Consider the following 20,701-nt stretch of genomic DNA (forward strand, 5'->3'; position numbering starts at 1 on the left):
AATTGGCTTTCACAGTGTCATTGTTTCTGGCACATTGCTGGTAGCAGAACGAGTTAACTGTGAACCCGTCAGTAAGCTAATTCTTTCAGGAGAGTTTGTAACTCTTATCTGTCTTTTTCTGAGTTCCTGTCATCTAATTTTAAGACTGTGTCACAGCTCACTGCTCCTTTGATGTGGTCTGTGGTCAGAATTAGCTCACTGACAAGATTCTCTGTTAACTGATTATTCAGCCAGCAATGTGCAGGGAAACAGCCTTAAAAGCCGAACGGTGTAATCATCTATAATTATATCCAATAACCAGATTCATTTTTAGCTCTAAATACATGCACTTAATAAAAAAAATGTCCTCAGAGGTTTGCTTATTTTTTTTAAAGGGATTGACTGGTTTAAAGAAATAAAATAAAATATATAAATACCCTTTGGCCGGGGTCACACATGTGAGTGTGATGCGAGAAATTTGCACGAGTCTCTCGCATCAATATCCGTCACTGCCGCCGGCACTCGGGACCGGAGCGCTCAGCTGCATAGAAATACATGCAGCCGCACACTCCGGATGCAAGTGTGACCCCGGCCTTTAAGTGAATACTGGGCATGAACTATTAGCCCTAGCAGACAACGACCATACAGAGTATCTCTGTGTCTGTCGTTGCAGGACCTGATGTGTCTGTGAGTTAGGACGGGGGTCACACTTGCGAGTGCAACACGAGAAGCTCATGCGAGTCTCTCACCTCAATATCCGGCACTGCCGCCGGCACTCGGGACCGGAGTGTGCGGCTGCATGTCTTTCTATGCAGCTGAGCGCTCCAGTCTGAACCGCCAGCGGCAGTGCCGGGTATTGAGGCGAGAGACTCGTGTGAGTTTCTCGCAGTGCACTCGCAAGTATGACCCCGGCCTAACACAGACTGTTGAGAGATTTAAATTGCCACCTTGTAATGCCTCATTTTGCCTGTGGTGGCGCTGCAGGAAAATTGTGCTATTGCTGCTTGGTTCCTTCAAATTCTAGCTGATCATTTTACTTGGGACTGACAATTGTAAAGAACTTGATGGAGATGCATAAAATGCAGAGACGTTGTGGAGCGCTCCCCATGTCATCGCTGTCTCTGCTCTCCCTTGTAGTGGCCTGTTACCTGCGCAAGCAGAGCTGTGTTTTCTGAGGAAAGCTCAGACTCTGGAGACTTATGGCGTGGATCCTCATCCGTGTAAGGTACCTCATACCCCAATTGTTGTCTCTGTGCGACCTCCGCCTTCTTCTCTTTCTTCCACTTTTTCTTTCCCTGTCCTTTCTATTCTCTGTCTCCCTATCTTTCAGGATGTCTCTGGGAACTCTGCATTTTTGGCCTTTACTCCTTTCGGCTTTATCGTGTTGCAGGGAAATAAGAGGGTTCACTTTATAAAATGGTGAGTCTAGAAGAGCTCTATCGCCAGCTGTACTTTTAAATGACCCCATTCATTTTATCATGGGATGCACTGAAAACCAGAAAAAAATCCAAGTGTGTTGAAATACTGTAGCAAAAAGAGTGCAATTCCACAATTGTTTTTTTTTTATTTGCCATATTAACTATATGGTAAAACTGACCTGGCAATATAATTCTCAAAGTCACTGCGAGTACGCAGATACCAAACTTGTATCATTTTTTGTTATTTAAGTGATGAAAGCAAATTCAAAAATTTGTAAAAAAAAACGTTGCTTCGGCTGTCATGGCAACCCATCGGCACCCCACTATCATGTCACAGAGGTGCCAATGGGTGGCTGGAATGACGCGCTCCGTGTCAGCACGTGTTAAATGCCACTGTCAGCTCCACTCCATCCGCAGGTATTAAAGGCACATGATGGCTGATAAAATCAGCAGGTATCTTTATTTAATATACATGTGTGCGTGTGTATGTGTGTATATGTGTATATATATATATATATAGCCATATAGTTGACAGCCAATGAACTCAGCTCAACTCAATGACATCAGTGCTGAACTCTGATGACCTTTCTGACAGCATCGTGAGTGTCGTTTGCGGTGACGTCAGTGAGGTGAAATGAGTTCATTGGATATGAACTCCACTCAACTTTAGCACATCACCGAAAGGCACTGAGCTTAGCAAGTATGCGCAGCTCAGTGTCTCTGCTGGATGGCAAGCTGTATAGTCGCATCATGCAACAATGCAGCCTGCCATCTAGATATAGCAGAGCTATGCGCATCACAGGAAAATTGGATTATTATCTTCTCAGCTGACAGGTGAGGAATATAGTTGTTTATTATTTTAATGCTTTTACAGGGGACATTGGTTCAGTGGATTGGGTGTAAGGTTAGTATAACAGTTTTTGGTTAATTTAGAGTCAATAAAGGAATCTGTAATTTGTTCAAATAAAGGACTTTATTCTGTTATTTCTTTCTCAATTTGCCTATGGGGTTAGTAATGGGGGAGTCTTAAGGTATGTGCACACGTTGCGGATTCTGCTGCGGATTTTTCTGCGCAGATTTAGCTAAATCCGCAGGTCAAATGACTTGCGTTTCACCTGTGGATTTAGTGCGGATTAGCCTGCGGTTTTCCCCTGCGTTTTGCACCTGGTCATGGAGCAGGTGTCAAACCGCTACGGATTCCACACAAAGAATTGACATGCTGCGGATTTAAAACCGCAGCTAATCTGCACAGAAAAATCCGCAGCATGTGCACTGCGTTTTTCAATTTCCATTGACTATAAAGGTACTGTACAATGCAGCAGAAACTGTTGCGGATCCGCAGGGCCAAATCCTCTGCGGATCCACAGCAGAATCCGCAACGTGTGCACACACCCTTATAGATGCCTCTCCATTACGAACCCCTGCACTTGATGTCACCTGACAACAAAGGTGACATCAACCTCAATACTATCACCCCACTTGCCACCTCACCAGGGCAAGATGCACCACTTCTGGAGCGGCTGAGAGCTGATGTTTTTAGTATGGGAGGGGCCAATATCCATAGCCCCTTCTTAGCCTTTTAATATCAGCCTGCAGATGTCTTCCTAGCCTTTGCTGGTTAATTATAGGGGGACCCTACTATTTTTTGGAGGGTCCTCCATTTTAATAATCAGGAAAAACTTAGTATACAACTGTGAGATGATATCAATAGCCTGGGAAGCTACATGAGTATTAAACCCTTCCCAGGCTATGTATATCTGTCCCCAGCTGTCTGCTTTCCCCTTGATGGCTAATAAAATTTCAGGTGATCCCACGTCATTTTTTCAGAAAATAATTTTTTCAGTATACATGTATAGTAAGCTACACACACACTGTACTAATTATATATGTCACAGACATCTTTATATCTATCGATACTATGTATATATACATATACATAGAATATATATATATATATATATATATATATATATATATATACACATGGTGGGCAGTTTATATGGATAGACCTAAATAAAATAAGAATGGTTGGTGATATCAACTTCCTACTTGTGGCACATTAGTATGTGGGAGGGGGAAAACTTTTCAAGATGAATGGTGACCATGTCGGCCATTTTGAAGTTGGCCATTTTGGATCCAACTTTATTTTTTTCAATGGGAAGAGGGTCATGTGACATATCAAACTTATTGAGAATTTCACAAGAAAAGCAATGGTGTGCTTGGTTTTAACGTAACTTTATTCTTTCATGAGTTTACAAGTTTATGACCACTTATAAAATGTGTTCAAAGTGCTGCTCATTGTGTTGGATTGTCAACCCTCTGCCATGGTCACCACCCATCTTGAAAGTTTTCCCCCTCCCATGTGCTAATGTGCCACAAACAGGAAGTTGATATCACCATTCACTCCCATCTTATTTAGGTGTATCTATATAAATGGCCCACCCTGTGTGTGTGTATGTATATGTATGTATGTATGTATGTATGTATGTATGTATGTATGTATATATATATATATATATATATATATATATATATATACACATACATATACACACACAGTTGTGCTCAAAAATTTACATACCCCGGCAGAATTTTTGCTTTCTGGGACTTTTTTTCAGAGAATATGAGTGATAACACCAAAACTTTTTCTCCACTCATGGATAGTGGTTGGGTGAAGCCATTTATTGTCAAACTACTGTTTTTTCTCTTTTCAAATCATAAGGACAACCCAAAACATCCAGATGACCCTGATCAAAAGTTCACATACCCCATTTCTTAATACCCTGTATTGCCCCCTCTAACATCAATGACAGCTTGAAGTCTTTTGTGGTAATTGTGGATGAGGTTCTTTATTTTGTCAGATGGTAAAGCTGCCCACTTTTCTTGGCAAAAAAGCCTCCAGTTCCTGTAAATTCCTGGGTGGTAAATTCTGCCGGGGTATGTAAATTTTTGAGCACAACTGTAGATAGATAGATAGATAAACAAGCTTTTGAACGGTATGGTATATATTTAGTCATATATCTATATAGTAGTAGATATTTAGTGGTTCTCTTTGTTCGTTGTGGCATATGCACATTATAGATTTAGACTAAAGGCAACAAAACCATGAAGAAACACATATAATGAAGGAACACATGTGAAACAATGCAGAATGTGACAAATATATGTACAGGTGTTCTTGACAAAATTAGGATATCATCAAAAATTTAATGTATTTCAGTTCTTCAATTCAAAACGTGAAACTCATATATTATATAGAGTCAATACAAACAGAGTGATCTATTTCAAGTGTTTATTTCTGTTAATGTTGATGATTATGGCTTACAGCCAATGAAAACCCAAAAGTCATTATCTCAGTAAATTAGAATATTTTATAACACCAGCTTGAAAAATGATTTTAAAATTCGAAATGTTGGCCCACTGAAATTCACAGCAGAGCCCCGGCGACACCGGCAGCAGTGCAGGGCACCCCCGTATCACTGCCGGACACCTGCAGCAGCATCGGGCAGCACCACTGGACACCCCCGTAGCACCGCTGGACACCCGCAGCACCGTACACACTCACAGCAGCACCAGATACCCACAGTACACACTCGCAACAGCACCAGACACCCGCAGTAGCATCAGACACCCGCAGCGGTGCGCTGCTCATCGGAACACCCCCTCAACCCAGCCTGTGGTCTGCAGCATCACCCCACTCCTGCCTCCTGGGACCCCGCTTCACCACAGCCACCACTCCTGGTAAGCAATAAGACGCATGGATTATAAGAACCACAACCATTTTATTAAAAAATAATTTTTTTCCTATTTTTCTCCTCAAAATTTGGGGTGCGTCTTATAATCCAAAAACTACGGGAATTATTAAAGGATTATTTTATTTAAAAAATGGCGTGGGCTCCCGTGTAATTTTCTTGACCTGCAGACAGAAAGCTGGAGGCAGATGTTTATAGCCCGGGAAGGGGGTAATACCCATGGAGCTTCCCAGGAAATTAATATCAGCTCACAGCTGTATACTTAGCCTTTAATGGCTATTAAAATGGAGGACCCCCCCAAAAATGACATAGCGTCCCTCTATAATTAATAACCAGCAAAGGCTAGGCAGACAGTTGCAGGCTGATATTAAAAGCCTAGGAAGGTGCATGGATACTGGCCTCCCTAAGCTAAAAACATCAGCTCACATCCGCCCCAGAATAGGCGCATCTATAATATGTGCCAATTCTGGTACTTAACCTTGCTCTTCCAACTTGTCCTGTAGCCGTGGCAAGTGGGGTGTGATAGTTGGGGGAGTTTGCTGTCACCTTTGTATTTTCATCAAGCCCTGAGGTTAGTAATGGAGAGACTTCAATTAGAGGCCCACTGTTAACTGCATAGTTACACTGTATAAAAACACATACAGAAAAAAGTCCTTTTGTTAGCGTGGATGGTCTGGAGCCGGAACTCCAGGAGTGGACCCTCTGGACCGTGGCACCGAGGGGCCCCGGGCGAGCTGCCAGGTGGAACTGACCCCTATACAGGGACCGTTAGGAGCAAGCCCAGGGGTTCGAGTACCACGGTAGCCGGTACCGAGAGGGACGGCTCACAGGAAACACGGTGAGTATGTCTGAAGGACGGTACTGGATACTAGGAACACCAGGTGTGTACACGGAAGTGTGCTAACTACAGGATAGTGCGAGACAGGTACACTTGAGCACGTATGGCGAGTAGCGAGAAATACATCCGGAGGTAACCAAAGCAGGACGCGTGCAAGGAGCACGACAGAGAACCGAATGGAGCAGCAGTCGTGCCAGGAGGCGTAACAGAGCACAGGGACAGAGTGAGTGCCAGGAGGCACGACTGAGCAAGAGACAGAGGACAGGATACGAGAGTGTGCCAGGAGGCACTACTGAGCAAAAAGCAAGTGAGAGTTCAAAACGAGAGCTAGAAGCACAATAGAATGCAAGACAGAGCAGAGGACCTGGGAACAGCGCACAGCCAGGCAGGGACAAAGCAGACCCAGCCAGGAAGCACAACAATAATCAGGCACCTCCCATAGGGGGAGGTCGCCTGATATAACACATGAAAACTATTGGTTCCGGGTCAGGTCCTCTAGCCAGAAGCACCTGACCACTACAGCTTCCGGGTCAGGTCCTCCTTTACCATAGAGAGGACCGACCGGAGGCCTGCAGGACAGGAACGCGGCAATGCGAGCGCAATATGGAGGAGGCGAAAACCCGAAAGCGCGGCGTGCGCGTGTGCACCCGATGAGGGACCCGGAGCGGCGCGACACCGGAGAGAATAAAGTCGGGACCACAGCCCCGCCTCCTGGTGAGCACGGCATGACACCTTTAATTGAAAGAATAACAGACTCCTTTAATAAATCTTAATGAAACCATGCTTATGACATTACCCTTTCCACCATATATGTAACTATCCTACAAGAAGTTACTTTGGGCACTCAAGTACTATGGGTATGGAAAGGATAACATAGTGTTTCGGCAAAACAACGACTTGAAGCATACGTCGAGATTCCCGAAGAATTGGTTCAATGACAATGAAGTACAGGTGCTGATTTGGCCCCCACAGTCCCCAGACCTAAACCCAATTGAACACTTCTGGGTAGAGTTGAAGAAAAAAACTGTATACATACCAAAGTGAATCGACTTTGGGAAAGTGTAAAAAAGACCTGGGATCAGATATCTAATGAGACATGCTTGAATCTGAAGCATGCCCAGAAGGATTCAGGCAGTGTTGAAAGCCAAAAGTGAATTTACAAAATACTAGCAAGATAATAAAAAATTAAAATTTAGATTTTCAGGAGCAAAATAGTAACAATGCAGTGACATGACAAGAATCTGCATAACTAATCACATGCTAATAGTTGAAAATCAAATTTATGTATGAGATAGCCAAAATGATGGTAGTCTCACGTTCGAAGCTGTAGTGGATGGTGCGAGATGAAGGCCTGAAAGTAGTCAAAAGTTCTAAACGTTACCCTTTTGCTCGTCAGTGTATGTGTGGATTTATATTATATATATATACACCCATTAGCTAGATTTTATAAGGACATATTTATAATATCACAACAGCTTCCACCTCTTTCCAGTGCAGAATGTAGGGCCCTTGTAGTGATGGCGCTGTGTCCCTCAGAGGCAGAGGATGTTACTTGCCTTCTCAGCAGACTCGCATACAGTCGCCTAATATATACTGCTCAAAAAAATAAAGGGAACACTAAAACAATACATTGTATTGTTTAGTGTTCCCTTTATTTTTTTGAGTAGTCTGTATGTCGCTTCCAGTTCAGCAGAGCGTTTTCCCCATAGTACAGCTGCCATGTTGTAAGTAGGTCAGATTCCCTTGTTGTGCCTGATACGGCTGAGAGCGGGTCTAGTGACTTCATCCAGAGGGCTCCCAGTTTGTGTCTTGTCCTGTGACCTGTTCTGCAGTGTCTCGTCATCCGTGTCTGTGTTCTCTGCTCGCTCTTATTCCGGCTACAGGTTGTACTCTTTCCAACTCAACCCAAGTAGAGCCGAGTCTGCACTCATAACATTCCTAGATTTATTAATATTACCAGAAATCACTACTGTCATTATACTGATTTTTACATGTGATGTGTTATACTAGAATATAATTGATGTCATCTACTCAATCGTCCATCACCGTCCATGCTAGAAGGGCTCACCAGCATTTCTAGTTGCACTCAGTGAAATAGAATTGATTGGTCATGGAATTTCTTAATGTAATAAGTGTTTTTCCAATGAGTAAATTAGTGAGAGAGTTTTCTACAAAGTAAACTTCCCATACACTTAAAAGTTGGCTGAATCTGCCGATTTTGATAGGAATGGCCAATGATCTGATATGTATGAGAGTTCCTGACTTGCCTCCCTTGTCTCCTTCAACCGATGAAAAAAGGATCAGGCTATTGGAATTTCAGTTTAGTGGGTGGAGAGGGGGGTTAGACCACAGCCAGAGAAATATATCAGTATCTTTCTCTTTTCTCTCCGTTGAACATGTATGCTCATTAGAGCTGAGCACTCATGTATATTGGAAAGTTAGTAGAGACAGCTGTCTGGCGAACATTTGGCTAATGCCTATATACAGTGAACGATATAAGTATTTGATCCCTTGCTGATTTTGTAAGTTTGCCCACTAACAAAGATATGAACAGTATAAATTTAAGGGTAGGTTAATTTTAACATTGAGAGACAAAATATCAAAAATTAAATCCAGAAAATCACCTTGTAAAAATTATATAAAATTGCATTTTGCAGTGAGAAATAAGTATTTGATCCCTCTAGCAAACAAGACTTAATACTTGGTGGCAAAACCCTTGTGGCAACACAGCAGTCAGATGTTTTTTGCAGTTGATGATGAGGTTTGCGCACATGGCAGGAGGAATTTTGGTCACTCCTCTTTGAAGATCATCTCTAAATCATTAAGATTTTGAGGCTGTCGCTTGGCAACTCAGAGCCTCAACTCCCTCCATAAGTTTTTTATGGCATTAAGGTCTCGAGACTGGCTAGGCCACTCCATGACCTTAATGTACTTCTTTTTGAGCCACTGCTTTGTTGCCTTGGCTGTATGTTTTGGGTCGTTGCCTTGGCTGTATGTTTTGGATCATTGTCTTGCTAGAAGACCCAGCCTCGACCCATTTTTAATGTCTTGGCGTAGGGAAGGAGGTTGTCACTCAGGATTTTACCGTACATGGCTCCATCCATTCTCCCAACTGACGCGGTGAAACAGTCCTGTGCCCTTAGCAGAGAAACACCCCCAAAACATAATGTTTCCACCTCCATGCTTGACAGAGGGGACAATGTTCTTTGGGTCATAGGCAGCATTTTCTCTTCCTCCAAACACTGCGAGTTGAGTTAATGCCAAAGACCTCAATTTTTGTCTCATCTGACCACAGCACCTTCTGCCAATCACTCACAGAATCATCCAGGTGTTCACTGGCAAACTTTAGACAGGCCTGCACATGTGCCTTCTTGAGCAGGGGGACATTGCGGGCACTGCAAGATTTTAAACCTTTATGGCGTAATGTGTTACCAATGGTTTTCTTGGTGACTGTGGTCCCAGCTGCCTTGAGATCATTAACAAGTTCCCTCTGTGTAGTTTTATGCTAATCTCTCACCCTCCTCATGATCAAGGATACCCCACGAGGTGAGATTTTGCATGGTGCCCCAGGTCGATGTCGATTGACAGTCATTTTGTATTTCTTCCATTTTCTTACTATTGCACTAACAGTTGGCCCTATAAACAATAGATAGCTGTCGGATAAACAATGGCTTGGCTGATGATCTCTCCTGACTCCGTCATATGCAGGAGCACTTGATCTGCCCTACACTCCTGTGATCCTTATGAGAGAGCCACAACTAGACTTATTTTGCCAAGAACAATAAAGATGGGCAGTCCGATATCAAACTTGTCAGGTCCTTATCTTCCCCGACATCATCTGTGGGGGTAGAGTCGGTTGGTGCTCATACACATTAGGCTGCCACTGAACCCACTGATTTCGGCAGCCTTGGCTGACGTTACTCTAAGGTGTATGGCAGCCTTTACTCTACTGAATTTCTTTGTAAATTTCATTACTTAATTTCTTTAACAGCAGATAGCTGTCGGACAATTCTTATTCAGTCCACAACTATCTCTCCTGACTTCCCAATACATACAGACCTTGGGATCAGCCGAGCATTCGTGTGTTTTCAATAGGGAGAAAGCCGATATCAGGCTCTGATGGTCTCATACCTGATGGGGTAACGAAAGAATCAGGTGTTTAAATTCACCATGTGTCTGGGGTCCCTACATCTGGTGGTCAGGGACTTAGGCCAAAATGGGAACACTTGGGTTTAGGTCAGCAGAGGAGATGCAGAAATGAATTTCTCTTCCGCAGATGTTCTGTGATTCTCTGACACAGCAGAAATGGAGCCGAGGGGCATTAGCATCTCGCATCTGCAATACGCTAGTGTGACTCCAGCCTTAGAGTAACGATTTCATGGATTATTGTGGGGACCACAAGCAATATTTGTTTATAATAGATTAGCTGAAGAGCCCGGCGCTGCCCAGGCATAGTAACTAACTACGGTTAGGTATAACAAATTCTAATGAATATATATATATATATATATATATATATAGCTGAGTGTATAGCCTCGCCCACTCCGCATAGCCACATTCACTATAATATCCCACATCATTCCATCAGCCAGAGTTGCCGGACTACTACCCCTAATATTACACATCATCCCATCAGCCATAGCCACAGGACAACTACTACTAATATCCCACATTATCCGGTCATAGCCGCCGGACTACTGCCCCTAATATCCCACATCATCCCACCAGCCAGAGCCACCAAACTACTACCCTTAATATCCCACATCATCCCGTCTGCCTGGTGTCAGAACTGAATGGAATGGAATGGCCCTAACTTCCATACCGGGGATCCCTTTAAGAGAGCCTGGGGCGAGAACCATAACGCTGAGTGGGATTGCCCTAACTTCCATACCGGAGATCAATTTAAGAGAGGCCTGGGGTCAGAATCAGAGCACTGAGGGATTTAACCTAACTTCCATACCAGAAATCCCTTTAAGAGAGGCATGGGGTCAGTACCAAAGCACAGAGTGGATTTGCCCTCACTTACATACCGGGGATCCCTTTAAGAGGGGCCTGGGGTCAGAACCAGAGTGCTTAGTGGAATTGTCCTAACTTCCATACCAATGATCCCTTTAAGAGACTCTGGGGTCAGAACCACAGAGCTGAGTGGAACGGTCCTAACTTCCATACCGGGGATCCCTTTAAGAGAGGCCTGGGGTCTAACCAAAGCGCTGAATGGATTTGCCATCCTTCCATATCAATGATCCCTTTAAGAGGGAAGATCTGCCTATGGGATGGAGGATGTGTGATGGGTATATGGGCAGGGACGAGGTGATTCATTTCTGTCATGTGCTCTTTGCTCCTTCCTGGGGGTCAGACAATGGCTGGGAGCTTATATTCCCAGGGATGCTAGATTTCTCCCACCCGGTCAGTGTCTGCTGAGGTGTTGTCGTGGAGTGGGAAACCTGTTGCTCATAGCAACCAATCACAGCTCAGCTTCTTTTAAACAGCTCTGGTGAAATGAAAGATGCTTTGTGATTGGTTGGTGATACCCACACACATATTCAGTATGTATATATAGATATATATATATATATTATATTAATAGAGCCCATATAGAGTGAATACAGATGAGATCCCCGATGAGAACACTAACATTATTGTATAATGCCTAGATGTGCTGGTGTATTTTCATTGTGTAATCGTATTTAGTGAGAAATTGGACAAATCTTTCTCCCATCACAACCCATCGACCTGATCATCTTCGGCGTGGCCTCGCATCATAAACCCACCATCCTCCGCTGTCACGTAATGTCTTCCTCTTCGCAGCCTCATGCTAGCTTCTTGCACTTGTTCTTGTCTTATGTCCTGTCGTTCCGTTTTTCCTTGTGGAAGTCTTTGTGATTTTTATTTCTTTTTGTTTGTTTCAGGAGTGATGCCACAAAAATGAAATTTGAAGGAAAAACTTTTCACTTATATGTGAGAGAGAAGGAGGTAAAATGTTATTATATACCCTGACAGACTGGTATATACATAAGGACTGGTATATATACTGGGTGACTAGATGATGTGAAAATCTTCATATATATATATATATATATATATATATATATATATATATCTATATATACACTAACTGACTGGAATGTTTATTATGCCTGATTATGACAAATTAGGGGCTGTGAGTTATATACGATATATACCTTTACTAAATGACTGATGTGTATACATACAGAATGGGACAGGTATACACACCAACTCAAATTCCGGTATTGCATATGTCCAAAAATTAGGACATGCATTATTTTTGGACTTATTCCAGTAAAGAATTGCATCTTTTCGTATGGGGTTTTTGATCATTTCTTGCCTTCAAAACGCTCAAGATTGCACAAGGAAATTATCACTTATGTTGAAAATTTGCCATTTGATGGCATCACCCTTTCGTTTTGTCACGAAAAACATATTTTCACCAACTCTGGATGGAAAGTATAAAAGGATTGGGAGTCGCAATACACGATGATCTTTTCTAAAATTTATTGCTATAACTTGACTGAATGGCATCGGTTGCAGAATGTTGTCACTTTTGTGTTATCGTTTTTTTCTACACATTCATTTATTATCACCTTTTATTTGTAAATTTACAGGATTTGACTCATCTCTCTACTTTATAGAAGGGAGAGGATAAGCTCCAAACCATAGATGTGAAAAATAAAGACGAGCCCCTATCACATTCAGTGCTCTGGGCTCCAGCCTTCATGTGTGTATTAATATTCATTTCTGAGTGTGTGTATTCATCAGTCATATAAGCCCTATATATACCAGTCAGTCAGGATATATATAATGTACATGGGCAACCAACCATCAGATAGCGAGGCTGTCAAATTTTAGGCCCTTCCTTTGTCAGGAGTGACACTATTTGACAGCACTTTATTTGTTCTCTTTGGATCTATTACATTTAACCTTAAATCTACCTTTCCATGTCTGTCTCTGTAGGAAAAGCGCTTGGTGCTGACGTTCCTGGCCCCCACTCCAGAGGCCTGCAAACACCTGTGGAAATGTGGTGTGGAGAACCAGTCTTTCTACAAGTCAGTCTTCTGCTTTCTAATCTATGCATTGTCTTGTATGTCACATGGATCCTCCTGTTTCCACATCTTCTCACCACATTATCTCACTCTCTTCAGACTTGAAAACTCCAACCAGGTCCGCACGGTTTCTAGTAGTAACTTGTTCTTTAAAGGGAGCCGCTTTCGATACAGGTAAATAAAACATGGAAAATAATTTTTAATTTTTTTTCTCTAAAACTTATCTCGCAAGAACTAGCCTGGTGGGGCTACATGGCAACTCTGGCCACGACACACTTATCACATGACCAAAGTTCATGCTACATAGCAGAGCAAAACAAGTTAATGGAGTCGCATTGCATCCCTGATGGTACTGCGACGACAATAAGCAAGTTGCAAAAAATCCAAAATAGTCGGACGTTTGGTGACAGGTTGCATCTGCAGTACCCTTGGGGTCGAAGTATAAAAAACAAAGCAGCTTAAATTTACCTCAAGACACACTAAAAAGAGACAAATACTTCAATATCAAAACTGCTATTAAAACAATGATAAAAAATGCAAGTAAACTAATTTAGGTAATAGAATATCTGCAACATCAAAAACTCAAAGTGATTCTAACTCTACAATATTTTTCTTCCCCTCCCTGGTTTTATGTAGGATTTTTATTTTCCACTTCAAAATTTTTATATATTTCCTTAGTGGTCGAGTTGCTAAAGAAGTAATGGAATCAAGTGCCAAAATCAAAAGGGAGCCTCCTGAAATTCACAGGTACATACTATTTACCAAACTCTTATTATTCCTTCCTAATTACTTAGTGTTCCTTAGAGGGGATGTCCAATATTAAAAAAAGAAAATCGGTGTCATATCAAAAACAGCAACACGCTGTGCCTTTATTACTGCTCCACGTGGATGGGTCTAAACTGCCATAACCTGTATAGTGGTGAAATGGTCTCCGGTATCCTTCCACTTGGGGTCTCCGAACAACTACATGCCTTTAGTTAAGTCCTGCTGACTTAAAAACCCTATTGACACATTATGTCTTGTTTGTGCTGCAGAGCAGGAATGGTGCCGAGTCGTAGTTGTCCCTCAATTAGCCATGGACTGAGGTTAAGTAGTGTTCCCCGGACACGGAGACGTGCTGTTCATATATCCATCATGGAGGGTAGGTATCGCTTTAAATATTTGTCAGGCACAAATCTACCCATAATGCTTATGTTTTGTCATTTAGGTTAAAAGGTATCACTAAAGGAGTTTCCAAAAAGTTACGGTAGAGCAGGAATTTACTTACCAGTTCTGTGCCCCTCTGCTCTGATAATGCCACTTACCGGTTCTGTGCCCCTGTGCTTCGATAATCATAGAATCATAGAATCGTAGAGTTGGAAGGGACCTCCTGGGCCATCTGGTCCAACCCCTGCTCAAAGCAGGATTCGCTAAATCATCCCAGTCAGATGTCTGTCCAGCCTCTGTTTGAAGACTTCCATTGAAGGAGAACTCACCACTTCTCGTGGCAGCCTGTTCCACTCATTGATCACTCTAACTGTCAAAAAGTTTTTTCTAATATCTAATCTGTGTCTCCTCCCATTCAGTTTCATCCCATTGCTTCTAGTCTTTCCTTGTGCAAATGAGAATAAAGTTGATCCTTCTACAATGTGACAGCCCTTTAGATATTTGTAGACAGCTATTAATGTCACTTACCGGTTCTGTGCCCCTGTGCTTCGATAATGCCACTTACCCATTCTCTGCCCTTCTGCTCCGATAATGCCACTTACCCATTCTCTGCCCCTCTCCTCCGATAATGCCACTTACCTGTTCTCTGCCCTTATGCTCCGATAATGCCACTTACCCGTTCTCTGCCCCTCTGCTCCGATAATGCCACTTACCCGATATCTACCCTTCTGCTCCGATAATGCCACTTACCAGTTCTCTGCCCCTCTGCTCCGATAATGCCACTTACCCATTCTCTGCTCCGATAATGCCACTTACCCGTTCTCTGCTCCGATAATGCCACTTACCCGTTCTCTGCTCCGATAATGCCACTTACCCATTCTCTGCTCCGATAATGCCACTTACCCGTTCTCTGCCCCTCTGCACCGATAATGCCACTTACCCGATATCTACCCTTCTGCTCCGATAATGCCACTTACCAGTTCTCTGCCCCTCTGCTCCGATAATGCCACTTACCAGTTCTCTGCTCCGATAATGCCACTTACCCATTCTCTGCTCCGATAATGCCACTTACCCATTCTCTGCTCCGATAATGCCACTTACCCGTTCTCTGCTCCGATAATGCCACTTACCCGTTCTCTGCTCCGATAATGCCACTTACCAGTTCTCTGCCCCTCTGCTCTGATAATGCCACTTACCAGTTCTCTGCTCCGATAATGCCACTTACCAGTTCTCTGCTCCGATAATGCCACTTACCCGTTCTCTGCCCCTCTCCTCCGATAATGCCACTTACCCATTCTCTGCCCTTATGCTCCGATAATGCCACTTACCCATTCTCTGCCCTTATGTTCCGATAATGCCACTTACCCGTTCTCTGCTCCGATAATGCCACTTACCCGTTCTCTGCCCCTCTGCTCCGATAATGCCACTTACCCGTTCTCTACTCCGATAATGCCATTTACCCGTTCTCTGCTCCGATAATGCCACTTACCCGATCTCTGCTCCGATAATGCCACTTACCCGTTCTCTGCCCCTCTGTTCCGATAATGCCACTTACCCGTTCTCTGCTCCGATAATGCCACTTACCAGTTCTCTGCCCCTCTGCTCCGATAATGCCACTTACCAGTTCTCTGCTCCGATAATGCCACTTACCAGTTCTCTGCTCCGATAATGCCACTTACCAGTTCTCTGCTCCGATAATGCCACTTACCAGTTCTCTGCTCCGATAATGCCACTTACCCATTCTCTGCTCCGATAATGCCACTTACCCATTCTCTGCCCTTATGCTCCGATAATGCCACTTACCCGTTCTCTGCTCCGATAATGCCACTTACCCGTTCTCTGCTCCGATAATGCCACTTACCCGTTCTCTGCTCCGATAATGCCACTTACCCGTTCTCTGCTCCGATAATGCCACTTACCTGTTCTCTGCCCCTCTGCTCCGATAATGCCACTTACCCGTTCTCTGCTCCGATAATGCCACTTACCCGTTCTCTGCCCCGATAATGCCACTTACCTGTTCTCTGCCCTCTGCTCCGATAATGCCATTTACCCGTTCTCTGCTCCGATAATGCTACTTACCCGTTCTCTGCTCCGATAATGCCACTTACCTGTTCTCTGCCCCTCTGCTCCGATAATGCCACTTACCCGTTCTCTGCTCCAATAATGCCACTTACCAGTTCTCTGCCCCTCTGCCCCGATAATGCCACTTACCCGTTCTCTGCCCCGATAATGCCACTTACCCGTTCTCTGCCCCTCTGCTCCGATAATGCCACTTACCCATTCTCTGCTCCGATAATGCCACTTACCCGTTCTCTGCTCCGATAATGCCATTTACCCGTTCTCTGCTCCGATAATGCCACTTACCAGTTCTCTGCCCCTCTGCTCTGATAATGCCACTTACCCATTCTCTGCTCCGATAATGCCACTTACCCGTTCTCTGCTCCGATAATGCCACTTACCCGTTCTCTGCTCCGATAATGCCACTTACCCGTTCTCTGCTCCGATAATGCCACTTACCAGTTCTCTGCCCCTCTGCTCTGATAATGCCACTTACCAGTTCTTTGCTCCGATAATGCCACTTACCAGTTCTCTGCTCCGATAATGCCACTTACCCGTTCTCTGCTCCGATAATGCCACTTACCCGTTCTCTGCCCCTCTCCTCCGATAATGCCACTTACCCATTCTCTGCCCTTATGCTCCGATAATGCCACTTACCTATTCTCTGCCCTTATGTTCCGATAATGCCACTTACCCCTTCTCTGCTCCGATAATGCCACTTACCCGTTCTCTGCCCCTCTGCTCCGATAATGCCACTTACCCGTTCTCTGCCCCTCTGCTCCGATAATGCCACTTACCCGTTCTCTGCTCCGATAATGCCACTTACCCGTTCTCTGCCCCGATAATGCCACTTACCTGTTCTCTGCCCCTCTGCTCCGATAATGCCATTTACCCGTTCTCTGCTCCGATAATGCCACTTACCCGTTCTCTGCCCCTCTGCTCCGATAATGCCACTTACCCGATATCTACCCTTCTGCTCCGATAATGCCACTTACCAGTTCTCTGCCCCTCTGCTCCGATAATGCCACTTACCAGTTCTCTGCTCTGATAATGCCACTTACCAGTTCTCTGCTCCGATAATGCCACTTACCCATTCTCTGCCCTTATGCTCCGATAATGCCACTTACCCGTTCTCTGCTCCGATAATGCCACTTACCCGTTCTCTGCCCCTCTCCTCTGAAAATGCCACTTACCCATTCTCTGCCCTTATGCTCCGATAATGCCACTTACCCGTTCTCTGCTCCGATAATGCCACTTACCCGTTCTCTGCTCCGATAATGCCACTTACCCGTTCTCTGCTCCGATAATGCCACTTACCCGTTCTCTGCTCCGATAATGCCACTTACCCGTTCTCTGCTCCGATAATGCCACCACTTACCTGTTCTCTGCCCCTCTGCTCCGATAATGCCACTTACCCGTTCTCTGCTCCGATAATGCCACTTACCCGTTCTCTGCCCCGATAATGCCACTTACCCGTTCTCTGCCCCTCTGTTCCGATAATGCCACTTACCCGTTCTCTGCTCCGATAATGCCACTTACCCGTTCTCTGCTCCGATAATGCCACTTACCCATTCTCTGCTCCGATAATGCCACTTACCCATTCTCTGCCCCGATAATGCCACATACCCGTTCTCTGCCCCTCTGTTCCGATAATGCCACTTACCCGTTCTCTGCTCCGATAATGCCACATACCCGTTCTCTGCCCCTCTGTTCCGATAATGCCACTTACCCGTTCTCTGTTCCGATAATGCCACTTACCCGTTCTCTGCCCCGATAATGCCACTTACCCGTTCTCTGCCCCGATAATGCCACTTACCGGTTCTATGCCCCGCTGCTTTCTTTTTTGCGATTTTGATTTTCCCTACGGGTTTGCACACACAACGTCTTTTTCAGACTGATTCTGCTTGGAACCTGCCACAAAATCACCACAAAAAAGAAAATAATGCTTTGCAATGTTAAAGCGACATTACTGTGCACGTGTTCAGTCTTTTGTTACGTCTTCTAATCGCTTGAGGGTTTGGAAACTGTGAAGCAGATAAAAGTCGCAGTTCTCATCCTTCAGTCGCCTTCTAGTTATACTTTACATTACAGAAAAATACAGCTGCAAAAACGACATAGAAACTGCCTTCGACTGCCGGCTTTTTCCTGAAGCGTCATCATCTCGGAAAACCTCAGCGTCTTTAAGATGCCATGTGCACATACCATACCACTGCATAATAAAATGCAATTCACATGGTGAATGGGGCACATCCATACTATCACCTGCGCCCATCCTCCTTCCATCACGGGGGGAGCAGGGGAAGCTACACTGCAAAAAGCGCATCTGTCACTCATAATGCACGTTGTGCACCTAGTGAGTCCTTTTTTTAGTGATTTGATTTTCTATTAACCCTTGCATGAATGCAGGGCCGGCGTTGGCGGCAGGCAGACCAGGCAGCTGCCTAGGGCCCCCGATCCCCCAGCCAGTGGCCGTTATGCGCCGGTACAGTTCAATGCAATGATTGAGGAGAGAGCGTCAAATGACGCTCCCTCTCCCATCATTCCCCTCTGACACTGCAGGTGCGCGATGACGTCACTTCATCGCGTACCCACTGTGTGCCGAGCAGTGCAGCTGCTGAGGCCGGAGCCGAGCCTGGAGCAGCGTGGGGCACGAGGGGAGGTGAGGATTTTTTTTTTTTTAATGTCAGTGAGTCCTGGACTGTGGGGCCATTCTCGAGGGGGGGGGGGGTGGCTACATTATATTCTATGGGGACTGGGGGGATGGATACATTATATTCTATTGGAACTGAGGGGTGGCTACATTATATTCTATGGGGACTGGGGGGGCTACATTACATTCTATGGGGTGCTGTATTATATACTATGGGGGGCTGTATTATATTCTATGGGGGCTGTATTATATTCTATGGGGGAGGCTGTATTATATTCAGTTGGGGGGCTGTATTATATTTTATGGGCGGCTGTAATATATTATATGGGGGGGGCTGCATTATACTCTATGAAGGGGCTACCATATATTTTATGGGGGAGCTGCATTATATTCTATGGGGGTTACATTATATTGTATGGCGGGGCGGCATTATACTCTGAGGGGGCTACATTATATTCTGTGGGGTGGCTGCATTATACTGGATCGACAACTATGGAGAATACATTATACTATATGAAGAACTATGGGGTGCATTATACTATGGGAATTGAATTGTACTAAATGGATGAGTATGGCAGTGCATTATACTATATGGAGCATTATGAGGAGTGTATTATACTATATGGAGGACTGAATGAAAATTTTTTTTTTACAGCAGAGTATTTTTTCACGTTTGTTGTACTGTGTTTCTCTGTGTTCCTATATGGAGGACTGAGCAGTGTATTTTAATATATGGAGGACTATGAGAAGTGTATTATACTATATGGAGGACTATGTAGTGTATTATACTATATGGAGGACTGAGAATATTTTAATATGGAGGGCTATGAGGAGTGTAGTACACACTATATGGAGGACTGAGGAGTGTATTATACTATATGGAGGACTATGGGAAGTGTATAATAAGAGTGTATTTTAATATTTGGAGGACTATAGGGATTATATTATACTATATGAAGGACTATGGGAAGCGTTTTATACTATATGGAGGACTATGGGATGTGTATAATAAGAGTGTATTTTAATATTTGGAGGACTATAGGGAGTGTATTATACTATATGGAGGACTATAGGGAGTGTATTATACTATATGGAGTACTATGGGGAGTGTATTATACTATATGGAGGACTATGGGGAGTGTATAATACTATATGGAGGACTATGGGGAGTGTAAAATACTATAAGGAGGACTATGGGGCATATTATATGGAGGAATATGGGGTGTGCATTTTACAATATGGAGGACTGTGATGCACATTATAATATATGGAGGACTATGGGGTGTATTATATTAAACAAGCAAAATGCTTCCTATTCATCGAGTGATTGGATTGTTTATGGCGGAACAAAAATCATTGTTCTCAGCAGCACATCGCCAGTGTAAACTGCAGATATGCTGCTGATAACATGATACTATATGGGGACAGACTGATCCATTAGTGATTGTTCTGTCCCCATCATTCTTTCTCAGTTGGTGTAAAGAGGCCGGGAAACAAGTGTTGAACGACTTCAATATCGTCGATCACACTCATTTAGCGTCCTGAACTCAGCGCATGTAACTACAAACAAAATTCTTCTGTGTGATGTGCAATACGTTAGCATTTGGGGCCCCATTTTAAACTTTTGCCTAGGGCCCCACTTTGCCTAAAACCGGCCCTGCATGAATGTCTATGGACGTGGCGCTATTTCGTCAGTATATTCCACATTACTACTCAGTGGAGCATTGGTTGCTATGTATGAGGGTGTCCTGTTTGCAGCCATCATTCCCGTATTATGCTTGGTGAGTTTCCAGGTCGGT

The 20,701-nt window shown here is 44.0% G+C and overlaps 1 protein-coding gene across 2 annotated transcripts in view; it reads left to right on the plus strand.

Annotated features, from left to right (window-relative positions):
* FRMD5 (FERM domain containing 5) overlaps positions 1 to 20,701 on the plus strand; it is a 96,933-nt gene that overhangs the window by 67,492 nt on the left and 8,740 nt on the right. The window contains exons 7-13 of one of the 2 annotated variants that reach the window (XM_073568996.1): positions 1,117 to 1,204; positions 1,310 to 1,398; positions 11,897 to 11,960; positions 12,960 to 13,051; positions 13,148 to 13,222; positions 13,727 to 13,795; positions 14,083 to 14,189. In XM_073568996.1, the coding sequence (XP_073425097.1) occupies positions 1,117 to 1,204; positions 1,310 to 1,398; positions 11,897 to 11,960; positions 12,960 to 13,051; positions 13,148 to 13,222; positions 13,727 to 13,795; positions 14,083 to 14,189 (584 nt within the window). The remainder of the gene's footprint in view (positions 1 to 1,116; positions 1,205 to 1,309; positions 1,399 to 11,896; positions 11,961 to 12,959; positions 13,052 to 13,147; positions 13,223 to 13,726; positions 13,796 to 14,082; positions 14,190 to 20,701) is intronic. The other variant, XM_073568997.1, reaches the window with a different exon arrangement.

The sequence above is a fragment of the Dendrobates tinctorius genome, unplaced genomic scaffold (genome assembly GCF_039654945.1).
Source record: "Dendrobates tinctorius isolate UK_male_01 unplaced genomic scaffold, ASM3965494v1 ptg000022l, whole genome shotgun sequence".
Taxonomy (NCBI): domain Eukaryota; kingdom Metazoa; phylum Chordata; class Amphibia; order Anura; family Dendrobatidae; genus Dendrobates; species Dendrobates tinctorius.